Source organism: Neovison vison, chromosome 1, assembly GCF_020171115.1.
Source record: "Neovison vison isolate M4711 chromosome 1, ASM_NN_V1, whole genome shotgun sequence".
Taxonomy (NCBI): Eukaryota; Metazoa; Chordata; class Mammalia; order Carnivora; family Mustelidae; genus Neogale; species Neogale vison.
Genome location: NC_058091.1, coordinates 15,597,191 through 15,618,208, shown reverse-complemented (window position 1 = coordinate 15,618,208; position 21,018 = coordinate 15,597,191). Strand labels below are relative to the sequence as shown.

The window sequence follows — 21,018 nt, the reverse complement described above, 5'->3', positions numbered from 1 at the left end:
TACCAATTTTTAAAAACTACCCAAGATTTGGGCACCTGGGTGGCTCAGTGGGTTAAGCCTCTGCCTTTGGCTCAGGTCATGATCTCAGGGTCCTGGGATCGAGTCCCGCATCGGGCTCTCTGCTCAGCAGGGAGCCTGCTTCCTCCTCTCTCTCTGCCTGCCTCTCTGCTTACTTGTAATCTCTCTCTGTCAAATAAATAAATAAAATCTTTAAAAAAAAAAAAAAACTACCCAAGATTTAAAAGAATTATGGTTAGTTGCAAAATGTTTGAATATCATGTTCAAAATAAAGCAGAGTATGGACACCTGAGTGTCTCTGTCAGTTGGGTGTCTGACTTTTGATCTCAGCTCTGGTCTTGATCTTGGGTGTAAGTTAGGGTCCAACATTGGAAGGAAGGAGGGAGGGAGGGAAGGATGGATGGTATATTCAGAAACATGACAAGAATGCTGATCGCCACTGTTACTTATCATTATTCTGGGAGTCCTGGCCAGTACAGTAAAACAAGAACAACAACAAAATATTTTAAAAATTGAAAAAGAGGAGACTAATATTCATTTATATACAGTATGATTCTATCATTAGAAAATTGAAGAAATTTATTTTAAATAGAAAACGTTTTGGCTGACAAGTTGGATGCAATGTAAGTACGTAAAAGCCAATGCTTTCCCTTTATGTCAGCAATAAAAAAAATTTTAAATTGTATTTATTTATTTGACAGAGAGAAAGGGAAAGATCACAAGTAGGCAGGAGGCAAGGCAGAGAGAGAGGAGGAAGCAGGCTCCCCGCTGAGCAGAGAGCCCGACACGGGGCTCGATCCCAGGACCGTGAAATCATGACCAGACCAAAAATTTGAAAGAGTAATGATGGTTGACCTACCTCTCAATATCAAAATGAGATAATGCTGCCACAATAACAGAGACAGACAGAAAAGAAATGATTCCAGAAGTACCCTCTGGAGTGTCCCTAAATAGACTTATTTCCTTATATGTAGAAATTAATGATTTGATAAAGGTAACATTCAGATTGGTGGCTAATGGATGGATTAATGATTAAATGATGTTTGGACCATGGCTGTTAATTTTAAAACACAGACTTCAGGGGCATCTGGGTGGCTCAGTCGGTTACAGGTGTGACTCTTGGTTTCAGCTCAGGTCATGGTCCTCAGGGTTGTGGCCTTGAGCCCAGAGTTGGGGAGTCTGCTGGAGATTCTGCCCATCCCCCTACCCACTGCCATCTCATGCATGTGCTCCCTCTCTCTCAAATAAATCAGTCTTTTTAAAAACCCACAAATAACTGTATCACAGTATATTCAGAATAAAAATTTTAATGTGGAAATTAAAACTTAAAACTTCAAGGTAGGGGCGCCTGGGTGGCTCAGTTGGTTAAGCCTCTGCCTTTCACTCAGGTCGTGTCTCAGGGTCCTGGGATCAAGCCCTGCATCAGGCTCCCTGCTCAATGGGGAATCTGCTTCTCCCCCTCCCTCTGTCTGCTGCTCTCTCTGTCTGTAAAAATAAATAAATAAAACAAAACAAGCAAAAAAACCCCTTCAAGATAAAAGCAGAAAAATAAGTTAGTGTTATTGGTGTAACATCAAGGTTATTAAGAAAAGATTTATGTGACACATGAACAGATGTTCATGACATATACAGTAAAAGAAACAAAGTTATAAAACAATTTTATGATCTCATTTTTAAAAATTTTACAGTGAGTATCTATATTGTATTTCAATGAAAAGGCATAGAAAATGTCTAGCAAGGGCTCCTGGCTGATTGACTCAGTGGAGACTGTGTGACTCTTGATCTTGGGGTCATAAGTTTGAGCCGCATGTTGAGGGATCTTTAAAAAAAAGATACAGGGGCACCTGGGTGGCTCAGTTGATTAAACGTCTGCCTTCAGCTTGGGTTCCCTGCTCAGTGAGGAGTCTGCTTCTCCCTCTTCCTCTCTCCCTAACCCCCACTCATGCTCTCTGTCTCTCTCAAAAATAAATGAGTGAAATCTTTTAAGTAAATAGATAAAGATACCTATCAGATGATCGCTTTTATTTCTCTGTGGGAAATGAGGTCATGGCGATTTTTACTTTATACTTTGTTTTTTCTGGTATTCTTGAAACTTTTATAATTAGGCTCTGTTAGTTACCTAATTTTTAAAACAGGAAAAGTTGGCTTGAAACACCTGAAGTCATTCGACATGCAGAGTGAGGGAGAAAGGTGTTCTAGGCAGAGCACACAGAACAAGCCAATGTTGTAGATCGGAGAGTCTTGGTGGATTCCGGGGATGGTATAGTTGGCATCTTAAGACTTGGGAGGGGGCGGTGAATCTCATCGTTAGAGGAGGTCATTTTGGAGGGGAATAAATGCTAATCTGAAATGTTGTGCTTGCGATTAATACTGGAGAAAAGTTGACAGGTTTTAAATAGTCTCTCCAATAAGAAGCCTGAGAAGATGGCTTTTGAGACAAGCTGTGAAGAATGGTTAAGATGTAATCCAATAAACAGGACAGAGAGGGCAGAAGCTACATGTTCGAGGAATCCCGGTTAGAAGAAGAGATTCCCGGCGGAGAGACAGATTGTGGGTCTATTTCAAGCATCCTTACAAGTCATAGAGAGGAGTCAGTACAGTTTCTAATCTATGAAGGTTTCCGGAAAGATACTGTGAAGTTACTGTTGCCAGGACTCCCCGTGAAGATGGTGTTTCTTTCTACCCCCCCCCCACATAAGTCTCTTCGAAAAGGGAATAGTGGGGGGGCACGAGTCAGTCCACGGGTGCTCCCTACCTCGAAAAGGGCTCTGTCAGCTGGTAAAAATGCAGGTGCTGGAAAACCCACAAGCCTATCTCTGTGCGTTTCCACAACACAAAATCTCAGAAGTACAATGTTGAGTGAAAAAGCCGGTTTGAGGGATTGTACGTACAGTCTAACACATTCTTAAGATATAAAAATAGCACTACATTTTGTTTATACCTCTGTATGTATGTACAAGCAGGAACGTACAACCTGGATAAGGACCAGGTTCCTCAGAGTTTCTCTTGAAGGGGTGAGGGCACAGGGGAGGGAGCTCAACTGGGGCCCCAGGCACCAGGGACCTCAGCTCTCTCTATGCTATTTACCTTCTTTGTAGAAGGAAGAGGCGGTTGTGGCAAAATGTTCATGTTTGTTACTTACGCATTGGGAGGGTGGGAGTGGGAGGAAATGCGCATCTGTAATTTGGGACAGAGGCTAAGACCAGACCAGAGCCTCTGATTGGCAGTCCTCATTAGAATGTGGTCGAGAATTTAGCTTTTTTTGAGCTAAATCTGGATGTTAATAGTCATGCTTAGAGGTTCAGGGCTTGATGTTAACTTTCTAGCCAAAGTGATGGATGAATGCCCACAGCTGACGTAGTCCGGCGGGCCTAACCCGGTGGTGAGGCTTCCTCTATACACTGAACTGGGAGAAACCAAGGCTGCGTGCCCTGCTGTCCAGGGGCAGTGAATATCCTTATTCCACACTGAGGTGTTCAGTCATTTTCTCATGAATGAGGTTCTTAGAAAATTTTCCATATTTTCAGGGCACCCAGATGGCTCAGTCAGTTAAGCAGCTGCCTTTTCAGCTCAGGTCAGGATCCTGGAGTCCTGAGATCAAGTCCACATCAGGTCCCCTGCTTCTCCCTCTCCCTCTCCCTGACCCCCTCCCCCGTTCATGCTCTGGCTCGCTCTATCTCTCTCGAATAAATAAATAAAAATCCTTTTTAAAAAATGCCCATATTTTCAAGTGTTAAGCCACACGAATATATTCTGAACACCAAACGCTAACGATCTGAATGTCTTCTCTTGATTTTCCCCCATCTTGTTTTGTCCTTTCTTGTTTGTTTTATAAAATTGCATGAATGCTTTGGTTGAGTGTAGTTTGTTATTACTTTTTAGGGTTAGGCAATAATTTAATGATGTAACTTCTAAAAATATTCAAAACAATTACAAAAACGGTTTTTTTGCCTCCAAAAAGCATTTCTTTGTTGAGCACATAACACACACAAAGGAGCTAGCATTGAGAGCAAGAATCGTTCTTGAAGTCAGATGAGTGGGAAGTCCTTTGGAGCTCCACACATAGATCCCGTCCTTCTCCGTGCTGTCATGCATTCTTGTTCCTGGAGCTTGTGATCAGACCCACTCCCAACAGTTGCATTGCATCGCATAGCTTTGGGGCATTTATGGGCAAATCTCAACCTCTAAAATTTCAGTTCTTTCATCAGCAAAACTTTAAGCGAATCTCACATCTTTTCTAAATTAGAAATGTAACCTTGACCTCAGTCCCAGAGTTACCATTGTGCACAGAAAGAAAACACTGTGTAATGTTGAAATAATGTGCAAACTGAAATGATAGAAATGAAAAATACTTTAATGTTTCTGAAGAGGCTTTGTTCCCACAAAGGCATCAGTTAAGATTAGGTTCACCCACAAGTAACAGCAACAGCGAAAGAAAGGCACCCAAAGAAAATATAAGTTCATTTCTCTGTCATATAAAAGAAATCCAGTCTAGACTGGAGTGGCAGCTCCTCAATCATCAGGGGCTCTATGCTGCCTAGTAGTCCAAGATGGTTGCCCAGTTCCCAGCCATCACATCTGTATCCCAGCCAACAAGGAAGAAGGAAGAAAGGCATACCCCCTTTTTAGGAGACTTCCTGGAAGTTACACCCAACACTTATTAATTAATCCTCTTAGTCACACTTAAGTACAGCTATGCCATACTTAGCTACAAGAGAAGCTAAGACTTTCCAATTTCTCCATGGTCTCTTTCAACTAGAAGGGTGAGTTGAAAAGCCACTCTTAGCATGACATAGCTCCAGAGGTTTTCCAAACACACAATTGAATTAACGCTCCATCACCGTGTCACCATCTTCATTTCCTTTTCAACAGCACCTGCCCCGGACAGGGTGGAGGAGAACAGACTGTGGCTTCTCTCTACAGCCATGCTTAGGATCAGCTTCTAAGTCAGCCAAACCGACCGGCTCATTTTCATTCTTCAGTACATCACAGACCATTTTTGAAGAAGAGTTTAGAACGTGGCCGAAAGTGAGACCAGTTTTATGAATCATGACTCCTTCTTATAATGCAATACCATATAACAAAGTATTATCTGGCAGATGTTAGTATCTTGGGGGAAATGCTCCACATTGGGTTCCCTGAAAAGATCAGGATACAAAAGTATTCTACAGAGCGCGACACCCATTAGGTCGGAGATAAAGGCAGGTAAGTAGGGACCCATGTCCTTGTGAGAGCCCGCGCTCGCTGCCCTGTAGACCCGTCTCAGAAATTTGCAAGCTAGATGGGCATAATGAAGACTTGTTAGAATGCTTACCTTTTGCCAGTACCGTGATAGTGAATATTTCTATACTCTTAGCAGTTCCCTGTGTAATACACGTAATCCTGTTTCAATCATCAGCTTTACCCAAGTCAGACCCACTTTTAGATAAAAGGCCAGGCTGAGGATGCGCCAAAGAGAAGCAGAGGAGAAAGCAATGGCAAATTGAGGGTTTGCTCTTTGTTTATACAAAATGAGAAGTAAGTAAACTGTAGTTTCAGCTCCTTTGGGGCTTAGGGATAGGGTAGAGGTCAGGAGGTGGGAAGATTAGAATTATTCCTGATTATTTATTACCTTTTCCCCAGAAAATGCGTTACGGAACATCTCAAGGGTATCTTTGCTCTGTCAACAGTAGAGTGATAGCCAGGATCATAGATTCTAGTGAAAATGGTGAAAAGTGCCTGATTTGGTTTTTTTTCTCACATCAAATTTTCCAATAATGTATCACTAATAATATATTCATTTTTTAAAAGATCTTATATATTTCTTTGAGAGAGAAAGAGAGCATGAGATGTGAGAAGGTCAGAGGGAGAAGCAGACTCCCATTGGGGCTAGGAGTCCGATGTGGGTCTCGATCCCAGGACTCCAGGGTCATAACCTGAGCTGAAGGCAGTCGCTTAACCAACTGAGCAACTGAGCCACCCCGGTGCCCAATATATCCATTTTTTAAACAGAAAAAGGCTATATTGAAAATAAGCCATAGGAAAAAATATGCACATACTTTCTTTTCAAGGTTATTTTCTTAACTGGGACCTTTTTACAAATGTAAATATGAATTACTGGTCTTTTCAGTACATTCTCATTTTTTTGTCTTAAAATCAGATCCTTTCAAGGTCCAGTCCTACTGGACGAGTGGGATGTTCATCTTACGCTCCTGCCCATGTCCTTTCTACCGAAGGAAATGTAGAAAGCAGGACCGTGCAGACCATTGCTGCCTCCATGCCCAGCCTTAGGGTCAGTGAGAGGAACGTTGCATCTGGAACCCTAAATATAAAGATAATGGTTGATAACACTGAGCTTGGGGTCATTGTTCATTGTGAACTCCCTGTGCTATTGCACCAGTCCTGAGCAGAATGGAGCCAGGCCTGAATAATCATGACATTGATCTTATAGGAAACCAGCAGGACTAGACACAACTGTAAAACCAGCAGGTCTAGCCTTCTCCCTTCTTCGATAAAAAACCTGCAAAGTAGAGTCTGGGCCAGTGACCCTTGTCACTGCATGTGCAATAATTTAATGATGTAACTTCTAAAAATATTCAAAACAATTACAAAAATAGTTTTTTTGCCTGTACACGAAAACTGAATCACATCTTCTGAAACAATACTACTTCTTCCCAATATGTGTGACGTATCTAGTATTTCCTATACTATTTCTTTTTCTCTTTTTAATTCTGGGTGCAACCCTATAAATTGATTTTGTATCGCACTAATGGATCTCTGCCTTCAGTTTGGATAATCCCTGCTCTGTCTGCTTTTTGAATACATTGTAGCATCTTCCAGCTTTCAAGTTCAAAATGCTTTCCTGTTGTCTTAGTTTCCTCCATTAGAAGTTGCCCTAGTAGGAATGTTGATACATTTCATTTGTTCTCAAGCTCAGTAATCAGTTTCACTTGCTGGGTTTCTTATACTTGCAGAAAAAGCTGTTACAGGTCTTTTTTTTTTTTTTTTTTAAGATTTTATTTGTTTATTTGACAGACAGAGATCACAAGTAGACAGAGAGGCAGGCGGTGGAGGGGGGAGAAGCAGGCTCCCTGCTGAGCAGAGAGTCCAATGCGGGACTCGATCCCAGGACCCTGGGATCATGACCTGAGTCGAAGGCAGCAACTTAACCCACTTGAGCCAGGCGCCCTATTATAGGTCTTTTGATGTTGTTGTTGTTATTTCCTGGAAACCTTTCAGATATTTACTTTTTTCCTCCCTGGGCTCGTTTTCGTAAAATGCTCCGTGAAAAATGTCCTGTTTCATCTTTTTTGATTACTGTAGGGTGAGATGTTAGGAGCAAAGCCTTTCCGAATTGGCCTCTCTTTGGAGTTATTTTCCTTGTGTCCAGTTCTTGGGAGCAGCAGGAAAACAGCTCTGCCTCCATGCAATCATCCAAAATTCCAGGCCTCTAGCCAGAACTCTGGGGCACTATTGTTTGCTAAAAACAGAAGGGTTAAAACCCTGGTCATGGCCATGACCTTGTCCAAATGCTCACGATTGCAACAAGAAGATGGGAACTATTTGGATAATGGATTCATGGATTTAATTCAGTTGGATTTTTATAAGGGAGGTAAAAATAACATGTATAATTTAATTTTCATCTTTAACATTTTTTTCCAAAATTAAATTTCATTTTGGTCAAAATTATTTTATAAAATAGGATGATTAATGATGGTTTCAAATAATGGGAACCGGCATCTATAATTAACTCCAGAGGAAGGAAATTCTGGGTCCTGATACCAAAGCACATCTAAGTGGCATTACTGGCATTTTCAAAGTTTGTTTTTGTTTTGTTTTGTCATTACTGAAAACATATGGTTCAAGTTGATCTATGTCCTTTCTATACTTTGCTTATCTTTTTCTTTCTTTTCCCCAGATACATCCTCAGTAACTTTCTCATGTATTCTATACAACTACCAAAATTTCCTAATATATGTAAGCATTGTCATTATCGAAAGGGTAGGTGGAAAGGCCCAGGCTAGTATAAATACTGTTTTCTTACTGATTTCCTTGTGTGGGTCTCCTCATTTGTGCCCCGTTGGTTCTATAGATTCTTAGGAAAATTTAATCTTAAGACATTTAATAAAACCAAATCCAAAAGAGCAGAAAGGATTTGATTTTTTGTAAAATTCCATAGCCTTAAGATCAGTTGGATCCTCAAAATTAGTATGTTTGACATCAAGTTTTCTTTTTTTTTTTTTTTTTTAGCTACAGCAATAATGCTAAGCTTCCCTATAATTAATGGTTCATCCTGGTTTATTTAGTCTCCTTCTAGTCACTGAAAACAATTAAAATGTTCACAGGCTAGCCTACCTCAAGCTCCAGTTCAGAATTCATGTGCCTCTGTGACTTTGACCAGAGTCTTCCCGAGTTTCTCAGCAGACAGCTGCAGCTGGATAGACGTGTTTACATAGGGCAGAAAGTCGGTTCGAAGAGTCTGGTTTCCACTTCCTTTAGCGCTGTTCAGGAATTCTAGCCCACAGTGCTTCGGAATGAAGTCTAGTCCAGCATATTCCTTGCTTCCTCCTGTATTTTTATTTTTATTTTTATAAATAAAAATATTTATAATTTATTTTTATTTTTACTTCTGATTTGTTGGGTGAAAATAAAGGCCGGTGGAGTGGAGGCTGCAGTTTCATCCCTCCCTTTGTTTGGAAGAAATCCTTTCGAGGATTCGGTTAGCAGGATTGGCCCTGTGCAGACATACTTCTTTTCTCCGCCCCTTTTGAGCCAAGTGGGTTGCAAGGACTAGTTCTTCCGTGAGCCCTTTCACAGTCCATAAGCTCAAGTTCATGTCCCAAAGTGATGGGGAACTCAGTATCATCATATATTTGATACCTATGTTTTTGCATGTATCATAAAGGAAAAAATTACTGCCATTATAAACTGGCTATGAAATCTGAAAGTTTTGATCTTCTGAGGACACATGGAATTGAGGACCCATTAGTTAGCCAGAAACTCAGAGGAAAATGATCTTGGTGCCTCAGTTTAACTTTATCTCAGAGCCAAGGAGGGGTTTCCCCAAGGTAAAACAAGCATTAGAGTCTAGAGTTAAGGCAGTTGTTGCATTTTCTCCCACCATGGTGATGGGGGTGATGAACAGGAACGTGAGAGATAGTGGGGGTTGTTCGTGGCCCTCTCCAGTCCTGGGAAGGCAGATGCCTGGCTGGAGGAGGCTGGGAAGTCAAGGCTAGGGGTCTGACTCTCCCAGCGGAAGAGAGCCGTTTGCTTTTCAGGAGGCCAAGTGGCCGAGGGAGTGTTCTCTGCTGTGGCCCGTTGCTGCGTTGGGTACGAAGCCCAGGGGAACCGGTCCTGGGAGCTTCGTCTCTGGGAGCTCTTTGCTCGTTGCCCTCCCGTGTACTCCCTGCTGCTGCCTAGCACATAGACCAAGAAGTTGGCACATAGACCAAGAAGTAAGAGAGGATTATGATTCTAGTTCCTAGATCATTTGCTCCAAGAGAGAAAACAAATTTATGAATTCAGTTTAAGAAAGAAAGAAATGCGTATCGTAATGAAGAAGACTCCAGATGTTGTCACAGCAGGTCCATATTGCACTGAGAAGACAAGTCTGGGTGCACCTGTCAGAGTTCAGGCAAAGAATTCAGAGCTGCGCTTCATCTACCAAAATATTGAAGTACAAGGTGTCAAGACTTTCGGTGGAAGCAGAACCTACCAAGCAGTTCAGCTGGAGGAAAGGAAAGCTGTGTGTTTAATTGGCTCGGGGACAGGACGGCGGGGCAGGGACACTGGCACAAGACTGCCATCGGATAGGCCACAGTTTCATCCCGAGCTCCATCCCTCATAGCTGGGCGAGGTTGGGAAGAATGGCTTACCCTTAACCTTACGAGCCGTTTGTGGCAGGTAAAGGTCCCTCGCAGGTGTTAAAAGAGTGAACAAGACAGATGACATCTAGTATGTTGCCTGACACATAGGCAGTGCTTAGTGAACGTTAGTTCTGTGCTTTCCCTGTGCCCGGTCTCTAATTAGAATAGCTTTCCCCATTGTATGTGTTTCTTCTTGGCAGGAAGACTGACCATTGCTCCCACCTATGTTGTTCCATACTGATTTTTTTTTGGTATCCATCCTTCCCTGCTCTTGCGCAGTGAGTGCCGCACCTCCCACGAGGCCCTTGCTACTTTCCATCTTTAGGAATGGCCGTGGTGGAGCGAACACGCAGGAATTTTACTGTCACTGTCCTATTTCAGGAACTTACGGGATGTAAGGGTATTGTTAGCATAACAGTTTTATATAATTTTTTATTCTGGCATCTGGCGTTTGTAACGTTCTCAGGGAAGAGTATCTGGACCATTTAAGGCTCCTTCGTCATGCTTGAACCTTAGCAGTATCGACCTCTGTTGGTATTTTAGTGGATAATTCTGGTTTTTGGTTTTTTTAGAGGGGGATTGGTGAGGCTGCTGTGCATTGTAGGATATCTGGCAGCAAACCTGGTTTCTACTTCCTAGATGCCAGTGACAGCAACAGAAAATGACAGCGGACATTGCCAAATATCCGGGGTGGGGGGAGGGAGAAGGGGGCAGAATCAGCCCGCGTTAGAGAACCAGTGGTCTGTCCTTAAAGTTTGTAATTCCAGAGCAACGGGGTCAATAAATGTACTAACGCAAGGACCGAAGTCAGGGCACGCCCTATGAAACTGATGTAGTATATGAATTGAATTTAAATAAAAAATTTTTCTTAAAAGAAGTAAATGTGAAACAGACATGAATTCAAATTTATTATGTACTGATAAACAGATAAAAAATTTAAATATCAGAGGGAATTCAAGGAAGAAAAAGTACAATGGGGACAGTCAGAAAGATGTTCCTTTTTAATGAGGCGATTCACATTTCTGTTTGTCATGTTAAAAATGGACTTTGTTTCCTCCCTAAATGAAGACATGAGTCCGTACAGGAGTGCTTAAGAGCTAGGCGACATAAGAGAGGTTCAGTAATTGTTAGATGAGGAAAAAATGGAGGCTTTTCTTTAATGCTGAGATGCATGTGTTTAATTAAAAGTGCTTTTAAATAGAATGTCAAGGGACAGAAAGCGTGTAATGCAAAAGAGAGCCCCGAGCTGAGCGTCCAAGGGACCCAGGACACCATCTCAGGAAGGTCACTGGCCAGGCGCCTTCCCCCAGAGCTCTAGAATTTTATGAGCCCATAATTTTTAGGTCCCCCCATGAGGTGGTAATGTCAGTGCTTTTTTTTTTTTCTCGTAAGTCAGCTGATTGGTGCTTGCTTAACCCCATCCTCATTGTGATAAAATCTTCAGTGCATTGTGTACTGCAACCTGGACACACGATTGATAATTTGATACAGAAAAATCATCTCTCTGCCTCATCAAAGAATTTCATAGACTTGATAGGTGCCTGCCGGTCACGTTTTATTGTCAGTTCTGCTCAGTTCGTCCCGTGTGGCTCGGGGCGCCCTCGCGGAGCGGCGCGGGAGGCAGGTGCCCGGTTGTGGAGTGTTGGTTTTCACGCTCCACCTGAACCCTGAGCTCTGTTTCCTGCGACAGTGCTCACAGGTTTTGTCCAAACAGCTAGTCCCTTCCCAACGCAGACGCGGGGACACTTCCTTTCTGAACAGATTTTGGGTTATAAAGTTGGAGTCAAGTCTTGCTTCCAAATCACGACCTAACGGTCTCTGTGCTTACACAGAAGAGTATCCGTTTCCTGTTTTCCGTTCTGCTGTCAGGTGAATAGCTGTGACCTCCGCACCCCCCGCCCCCAGAGAGATTGCCGGGACAAATAATTGTTGTGGCGCACGATTTTCCTGCAAGCCTTTTTAAATATGCCACTTTCAGAGGGCTCCATTACAGGCTTTTCAAGAATGCAAAGTCGTAGTAAGTACCCTTGCTTTGTGACTCAAGCACAGGTGCCTATTAAGATCAACAGTAAGTAATTCTCAAGTGTGCACGTCCTTTGAAATTTATCAAAAGCCGTAAACAGGGTGAGTACTAAATGGCTTATTTCTGATAACTGGGAGTACTTAGCTTACAGGGTGCTCTGCCGACCATTGTCAGAGAGTGTCTGGGAACCAGAACCTGTCAGTGAGAGTGGCTTGTCCCCTGCTCGCTTCCAGACCCACAGATTCGCAAGACACAGACATAACAGCACTGCGCACAGTCTGTTCCCAAGCCGACCCGTGTGTCTGTCCCCTGTGAAGTGGTGCTTACGTGTGTGATTAATGATTGTGCACCAGCACAACTTCTCCACGCTCTGTTTTCCTTAGCAGCCCAGTATTCGAAAACAAATAACACAGAAACGATTCCATGCCATATTCCGTGCGAAGTGTGAGAATCTGGCACTTTCTTCTGTTTTCTACACATTATTTGCCTCCATATTTCCTTTGCATTTGGAAGCCATAGCCCCTGGCCCTCTATTACTGTATCCTGTTTCCTTCCCCAACTGCAGTTCTTTGTTACTACTTTTTTTCCCCCCCAGTTTGTCTCTTCAGATACGGAATTAAGGTTAGGTGGCCCGTTTAGCCATCTGCGATGGTCATACCTTTATCTGTGATGACATTTATACCTTTTGTTAAGCCTGTTTTGCTACTACAGGGGAAAAGGAAGTACGATAGGGTGATCGGAAAACATTTTTCATTGTTTAATTTTATGGTTTGTGTCCACCTCTCTCCCCTGAACGATGGCCAGGACTCGATCACCTTGGGCTCTGAATCGCGCTCCGCTGGTTCCTTCACATCTCTGATCATTCATTCATTTGTGTGTACCCGGTACTGGGACAGGCACTGGACGGCCAGAGCTGAGTAGGACATGGTCCCTGGCCTCTGAGTGGGAGAGGCCACGTAAGTCTAGTTGGGACGCCACATGCAGAGAGAGGTGAGAGCACAGTAAAGGAGCAGACCACAGGGCCGGCCAGCTCTCCCCAAGAGGATCCGGGCAAACTTCTGGAACATCTGAGCCGAGGCTTAGGCAGGGAGTTAAAGAAGAGAGGCGGGAGAGAGGAACGTTCCCGTTGTTCCCATCTGGAGGAGGCTCGGAGATGACAAACACAGCACGTGTGAGCTCGGCAGGAAACTCGGTATTCGTGAAGAACCAGATTTCAGGCAGAGTGAACGTGGACGTGGACGTGTACTTGAGCTTACATCGGGGTGGCCTTGGTTTTAATGATAAGGAACTTGGATGTTTTCCTTGAGGCAGTAATGAGCTGTTGAAGGGAGGAGAGCGTGGCCACCACATGGTGAAGTTTAAGGAGGGGAGAGGTGGATTGTGAAGTGAGCTTGCAGCTTTTCAGCAGAATGAAAGGATTTTAAATAACCGTGCTCTTCGTATAGTTGTGGCCAAGTGTTGGAAAACGTTGCTATCCTCCCGCTGCCTTTTTGTTTTGTTTGTTTTAGAGATGCATAAGTTCATCAGTGCCTACTGTATGCCTTGCAGTGTCCGTGTCTCACACAGACGCGCCCCCTTTCCTCTTGGAGCTTGGTCTAATACAGGAGCTTCAAGTGGAAAGAGGCGTCCGGCTGGAAAGACCTTGATCAAACACCACACACAGTCGTGTGTAGCAACACGGAGCAGTTTCTCCAGTATAACAGCATTGAAAACACACACACACACACACGCACGCACGCACGCACGCGCACGCGCTGCCCCTCAGAGCTGATCAGCCCAGAGAACAGGTTGTGTGGTTGAGGTAACAGACTCCTCCGGTGGGCATGGATCATTTCTCTTCTCTTCCCAAATCGACTCCGCTCGCGCGCTCTCCTTTGCCTGCGAATCCTTTCACTCCTCCCTAACCCCCTCCCTCCACCCCCAACTCCTTACTTCTCTGCTTGGAGAGCTCCTGTGTCCCTCAGAGACTGACTCCCTTCATCCCCAATCTCCAGCCCTACCCCGCAGCCTCCATCCCTCCCCGCACTGCACCCCCTTCCCTCCGGTCCAATAGCGGACAGTCTCCCCCCTCAGCTCTCTGGAGTGCTTCACGTTAGGGACCCTAATCCTGGGACACTACCCCCTGAGTAAAATGCCTGGGCGTAGCAGGAATTCACGAAATGCTTAAGAATTGAGTATGATTTCTAGCAAGTGGGAGAGTTGTTCTCTTGGTAGCAGGGATGCGGACCGTTTTTTGAGTGCCTGCTACCCACCATAAGGCAGTAACGAAGTACTGGACATGTGTTATCTCGCTTGAATCCCCCAGCACGTCAAATGAGGACACTGAGATTCTAGTAGGTTAAGTAACTCACCAGCATTCACTGGCCGCTTGTCGCTGTTCAGCTGACAGCTCGTGTGCACAGCTGTCCGGACTGCATCCAGTCTGCCTGATCCTAACCGGGAGGATGGTCACTGTTCCTCTTCTGGGCGCCCACCCTGTAATGACCTTTGACAAAACTAACTGAACATCCCTCTTCTGTGGGCCGCTGTACCACTCCCATGCTAAAGTCACCACAGCTTCTCCCAGGGGACCCCTGAGATAGGGGTTGTTACTGTCCGTGATCTTCTCTGGTTTTGACCACCACTGATCAGATCACTAGAACCGTCCCAAACAGTGGCAAAAAGGAATGCTCATTCTGCTGTATCACTTACTCGAAAAAAATAAAATAAAGGACATAGTGACTTTATAGCTAAATTCATTCCAAATTGAATATTTTTAGAGAAATATTTTTCAATTTGTCAAAAGCGTATCAGCAGTCATAAAAATTTTTTACATCCTCTGGCACCGTTCTCTCACCCTTGGGAATTTAGTCCAAGAATATAATTTGAAAGAGGTTAAATCTCATCTGCACAGATATTTTGCAGCATTATTTATATTGGAAACAACCCAAGTGTCTAACAGCAGGGGGAACAATTTTGTAAATCTTGATACATCCACCTAGTAAAGTTATAAACTAAAAAAAAAAAAAAAAGTTACAAGCTGCCACTTAAGATCATAAGTTTCGAAAGCTTGTATGTAGTACAGGAAGAAAAGTCTGAAAATTTTAAAGTAAAGGGGCAAACTACAAAATTCTACCTATTGGGTAAGAATTTACAAGCATATGAAGTACGTAAAGGAAACCATAAAGAATTAGAATGATGGGCTGATGTACTTAGAATTTGAACTTATTATGCGACACTTCATGATTATACTTTCTGAATTCTTATTAAAATGTGTGGGAAGGCAAAGTTACGTGCTCTCTCAGCTACCTCCACAGGAACATCTCTAGCAATTTGGGGCAAAAGAGGGGCTGGCTGAAGGTGACTGTCATCTGTGCTTCTGCAAGAAGGACACCGTCTTACCAAGCCGGATGATTCATCTTCGTAAGCCACTCAACTAACTTGAATTTTGTCAATGGACAGAAATGAGCGGGTGGCATTGAATAAATGATTCTGTGCATGTTGTAAAAAGGTAAAAAGGATCTTCGACGGTAATCATGCTAACCATGTCCTTTGATACAATCTGGAACAGAATTAAAAAGTTGACAGTCCCATCTGTGGTAAATGCTTTGCTTTGGGTGGCCATCGCGGAAGAAGAATCTTGCCCTTGGCAATGAATCCTTAAGGCATGGTGGCCTAAAGCAGAGTGGAGAGCCATCTTTTTAGAGAGCATAGGGAAGCGGAAGGTTTTCTCTGCCTACGGGACCATCATTTTACCGTTGCGTAGGAACAGGATGCAATGCAGGGGAGCTGCCTGGAGGTGGTGGCCGCTTCAGCGGTCCTTTGAACCAGAGTCATACCGGCGACTGCCAAAACCTGCCCTTGTTTTGAGAAGCTGATAGCAAGTTTCCACCTTGATTCCCCACAGTAACTGAAGCTGGCTTTGGTGCTGATATTGGGATGGAGAAATTTTTCAACATCAAGTGCCGCGCGTCTGGCCTGGTGCCCAACGCGGTCGTGCTGGTGGCGACGGTGCGAGCTCTGAAGATGCACGGCGGCGGGCCGAGCGTAAGTCCCTGCTTCCTTCCCAGTAAACCCGTTTGAAAATTCAGATGAAGCAGGATTCCGCGTCGGACCTGCCCCATAGCTGTGGTATGTTCATATGTCTCCTTTTTCACAAATCACCCTGGTAAGGCTCTGGCCATTGGGTACATTCAAGTAAGCGGGGGCTCTCCCACAGTCACTTCAAAGCAGTATTTTGGGAAGGAGCAGCATGTGACCACCTTTTAGTCCTAAGATTTATACCTGAAACTCAGGTCGACATTTTATTTTATTTTTTTATTTTTTTTAAGATTTTATTTATTTATTTGACAGAGATCACAAGTAGGCAGAGAGGCAGGCAGAGAGAGAGGAGGAAGCAGGCTCCCCAGCTGAGCAGAGAGCCTGATGCGGGACTCGATCCCAGGACCCTGAGTTCATGACCTGAGCTGAAGGCAGCGGCTTAACCCACTGAGCCACCCAGGCGCCCCAGGTCGACATTTTATAATCTCATGGTGACGGGAGGCTGGAAGCTCTTGTTCCTGAGCAGAGAACATAAGGATTAGAGTGATTTCTTTTGTGGGTGAGGTTTGTTAGTGTTCGTACACACCATTTTTTTGGTTCACTGCACTGTCACATCAGATTTCCTCCAGAACCATTTTCCTTCTGTTTCTGCTTATTCTGATTTCATTTTATAGCTCTGTTATGACACTGAATTATTTCTAAAAGAGCTTTGCTTGGAAAAGACACCCTGTTTTAACTTTTTTTTTTTTTTACAGACTTTTGATATTAACCTGCCTTATATACATAATTCACACACATTTGAAAGAAAATTTTTTTCTTTTTTCATTTTTAGTTTTTTTTCAAAGAGAGATTAAGAAATGTTACACATACTTCATGAGTAACATACTTCATCTTTGAAATAAAATTAAGTTGGAATGTCGTTATTATTTATACTGTTGTTACATTAGACAAACTACCAAATCGGATTGCTTCATTGGTAATGCTATGTATACAAAAGTCACATAATCAATGATTATTACATAGCAGGAATAAGTAACAATTTCATCATCATGAAATACGTCTCTGATGGGCACTGCATAATCATTTTAGCAATTCTTTGTCCTAGGAGAGTCTGATGTTATTTTATGCCATTTTATAGAGAAGGGATTTGAGGTTCAACCACTTCGGAGAATGGGAGCAGTGTGACCAGACCGAGAGCCAGATCTGAAATCTAGGATTTAGATCCAAATTCCTTTCTCTGTCCACCAGGCAGAGCTGAGCGTTAATAAAGGGTAAACATTGAATCCCAAATCCACTAGTAATAACGAACACTTCGGTAGTTCACTGCCGGCTAACACTTCATCATTAATTCAAATGTAAGATTGACAAAATGTGTGTTGTTAAGCAGTCGATCCTGAGGAATTCTGAGTTTGTTCAAAACACCATTTGTTGCTACAATGACTTCTGAACCTCAGATTTTGAATCTGTATACCAATTTCCATTTTCAAAAAACTATTTCTGCTTCCATACAATGCATTTGAAATTTTCCCTCACTGTTTTGCACCCCAAATGTTCTAAAACCAAAGTGTTTTTGATACTGGAAAGGGCTTAGAGATTGAGTCTGGCTCAGTCCTTGTAAAGATGAAATGACTAAGCTAAGAGGAAGACTCACTGATTTGCTTCGTATCATCCACCTTCTTAGGGGACTAACCAGACTCAAGGTCTCTTGAGTTCTAGTCGAGTGTTTTTCCATACTTTCCTATCTGTGTCATTAAAAATTCTCTACATGATTTATAATCCTGTTTTAGTTCATCTTAATGTATGAGCTTGTTTTACAGTGGTTGCTTTTCCCTCTTTTGTACGCCTTCTACTTCACATCATGTTTCCGTCCCAGTGATTGTAACAGGACTCACAAGGGGTAGGCACAGATCTGGGCAGAGGATGATAAAAAGAAAGGATCAGGAAGCCTGGCAGAGCTTAGTATCCCTCTCCCGAGCTCCAGAAGAGCCTTCCCCATTGCACTGTTTTATGACTGTCTCTGTGTGTGTCTCTCTTCTCTACTCTGAGTTCCTTGAGATAAGGGACCATGTCTTATTAATGTGTGTATCCCTAATGCCTGCCAGAGTCTGTATCCAGGAAATGTTTTCAACAACTAAATAATAAATGAACTTTCATCTTCTTAATCCTATACTCTGTATTATCCATCTCAGTGTCTTTCCTTCGTACTTGAAACAACTCTGTGGTAATGTTTTTGATCCATTATAATTTCTACTTCCTTTGGATATCATTACACAAATAACCATAGCGGCCTCTTATGTTTATCCAGCTTGTTTTTTTTCCATAATTTGTGCAGTGGAAAATCCTGTCCTCCTTGAACTTGCCCATTTTAGCCCCAATAATTTTAAATTCATATCCTGTCTTCCAAAGTGCTGACCATTCATGCTGCAGTGTAGGAACTAATATTGTTATACTGATGGATCCTTGATAGCCTTTACAATTAATTCTTTAAATACATTGTATTAAGAACCAATACACTGTGTATCCATGCCAAAAGAGATTTACTGTAAGAAACTGGCTCACATATTGTCAGTCTATGGAGGCTGACAAGGCCAAAATCTACAGAGTGGCTCACCAGGCTAGAGCTTTAGGAGGGCTTCTTTCCAGTTCCAGTCCTACTCTAAAGGCAGTCCAATGGAGAATTTCTCTTGCACACAATCTTTTTCTTCTATTAGGGCCTTCAACGGACTGGATACAGACTAGCCACATGGTGTGGGTGGGACAGAAAGGCAGGGCACGGATCTGTTTTACTCCAAGTCCACTAATTTAAGAGAATAACCCCCAAAACACCCCACAGAAACACTCTGAATAATGTTGGACCAACTGTCCGCTACCCTGTGGCATGAACTGATACCTGAAATTAGCCATCCTGCCGTTGCTACTGCTGTTCATGGACAGGGCAATCACCAGATCTTCTTTTCTTTCTTTTCTTTTTTTATTTTAATACCAAGTTGGCCTAGTACTGTTTATTTAAATAGGCCCTCCTTCTGTCTGATCTTTATGCCTACTTGGTGATACATTTGTAGGTCTTTTTCTGGGATCTCTCTTCAGCTCCGCTGGTCTGTTTACATATCACTGTGTCTGTGCCGCACTGGTAGCCTTTATGGCAAACTCCACACCTGGGTGTTCTGTTTCTGCATGCACGCCTGGTCTGGTATCGGTCCTTTTGGCTTCCATATGTATTTTAGAATCAGCTCATAAACCTCCGTAAAGAATCTTCTCAGCATTTTTACTGGAAGGGCATTGTGCCAAGAGGATATTTGATGGGTTGCCATCTAAGATCCTGGCATGCCTCTTCACTGATTTGGGTCTTTTTAAGTGTATTTTAGTAACGACTTACAGTTTATTTAACAAAGGGCTTCTCCATCTTTTTATGGATTTGTTACTGTGTACTTTACATTTTTGTATAGTGTAACAGGTTGCTTATGGATTCCTGTATACTGTTTTTATATCCACTGCTTTTTAAAATTAAGGTGTAATTGATGCGAAACCTTACATTAGTTTTAAGTGTCAAATAGAATGATTGGACATTTGTGTACATTACAAAAGGATCACAAATCTCATTAGCATCTGTCACCATGCATAGTTAAAAGAATTTTCTTGCAACGAGGGCTTTTATGATCTACTCTTGGGGCACCCTGGGTGGCTCGTTGTTTAAGTGTCTGCCTTCGGCTCAGGTCATGATCTCAGAGTCCTGGTATTGAGCCCATAGTGGGCTCCCTGCTCAGCGGGGAGTCTGCTTCTCCCTCCCTCTGCCCCTCCCCCCTGTCTGTGCACATGGGCTTTCTCTCTCCCTTCCTCTCTATCTCAAATAAATAAAATCTTTTAAAAAAAATCTACTCTCAGTAACTTTCAAGTATGTAGTACAGTATTATTAACTGTAGTCACAGACTATACATTACATCCCTGTGACTTTAAAATTGTCTTCTAAATTGTACTGATTTACCTGTAGACACTTGAGAGTTCCATGTGGTCAATCATGTCTGAAAATAATGACAGTTTTGTTTCTTCCTTTCTAATCTTTGTGCTTTTTTCTTGTCACTAACCAGGTCTTTCTAGCTGGCAGTGCAGTGTTAGGTAGGAGTGGTAACAGTGGGCCTCCTTTTATTATCCTGATCTAAAAGAGAATATGTTTAATACTTCTTAACTATATACGATTTTTCTACAGGTTTGTATTGTATGTTTTTTAGCAAATTAAGGAAACTGGCTTCTCTTCTTATTTTGTCAAGTTTTTATTCTAAATAAATGTTGAATGACTTTGTCTCTTGAGATGGTATGGTTTTTCTCTTTAATCTATTAATATTACAAATTATATTACTTACTCAACTTGAGTACTCCATCTTTAAACTGCCCTTGCCACCCTCTATGTTGTTGTGAAAAATAGGCCACCCAAAGGGAAGAGTAATGGCAATTACTTTAACATTATTTAGAATTTATTGAGAATGATGGTACACCTTGTATAAGTCAGGTTTCATTCAAATTATAAGTCTCATTCTATGCTAGGATAATGGGCATCAGTGAGAAAGTTCTCCATATTGGCTCCAGTTAGAATCACCTGGGGACTTTCTCAGTGTTACTGATCCTGGGTCTCACTCGCAGAAATCCTGGTTAAATTGGCCTGGGTGGAACCCAGACAGACATCAGTGTTTCTTAAGAGCTTCCAGTAAGACTCTTAGGTTCAGCTGGGGCTGCCAGTTGTTGGTTTAAAAGCACATTTTGTGCTTTTAAATGCAGCTTTCTGAAAAGTGACCATGATTTGTTTTTCCTTCAGATCTTTGTCAGAGTAAAAAAAAAAAAAATTTTTTTTTAAGCAAAAACAAAGGGGGCAGAATAAATTGGTCAGGATTCCCAGTAACAACTAAATAAATCTTCTTCACTCCAGTGTTTAGTACAATGCCAATTAACCGCCATTTATTTTTTTAAAGATAAGAAAACCAAGCCTCCAGATAGGCAACCACATTGGCAAGTTGCTAGTTTCCAAGCGAGTTACCCTTGTCCGATCCACTCAAGTCTTTTCAATATATTTCGGCTTTTCAGCGTGCCCGGCCTGCTGGGTGCAGTTCAGTAAAAGGCATG

At 42.6% G+C, this 21,018-nt stretch overlaps 1 protein-coding gene across 1 annotated transcript in view; it reads left to right on the top strand.

The window, feature by feature from the left end:
* MTHFD1L (methylenetetrahydrofolate dehydrogenase (NADP+ dependent) 1 like) overlaps positions 1 to 21,018 on the top strand; it is a 186,223-nt gene that overhangs the window by 92,023 nt on the left and 73,182 nt on the right. The window contains exon 21 of the mRNA XM_044244055.1: positions 15,773 to 15,912. Within this exon, the coding sequence (XP_044099990.1) occupies positions 15,773 to 15,912 (140 nt within the window). The remainder of the gene's footprint in view (positions 1 to 15,772; positions 15,913 to 21,018) is intronic.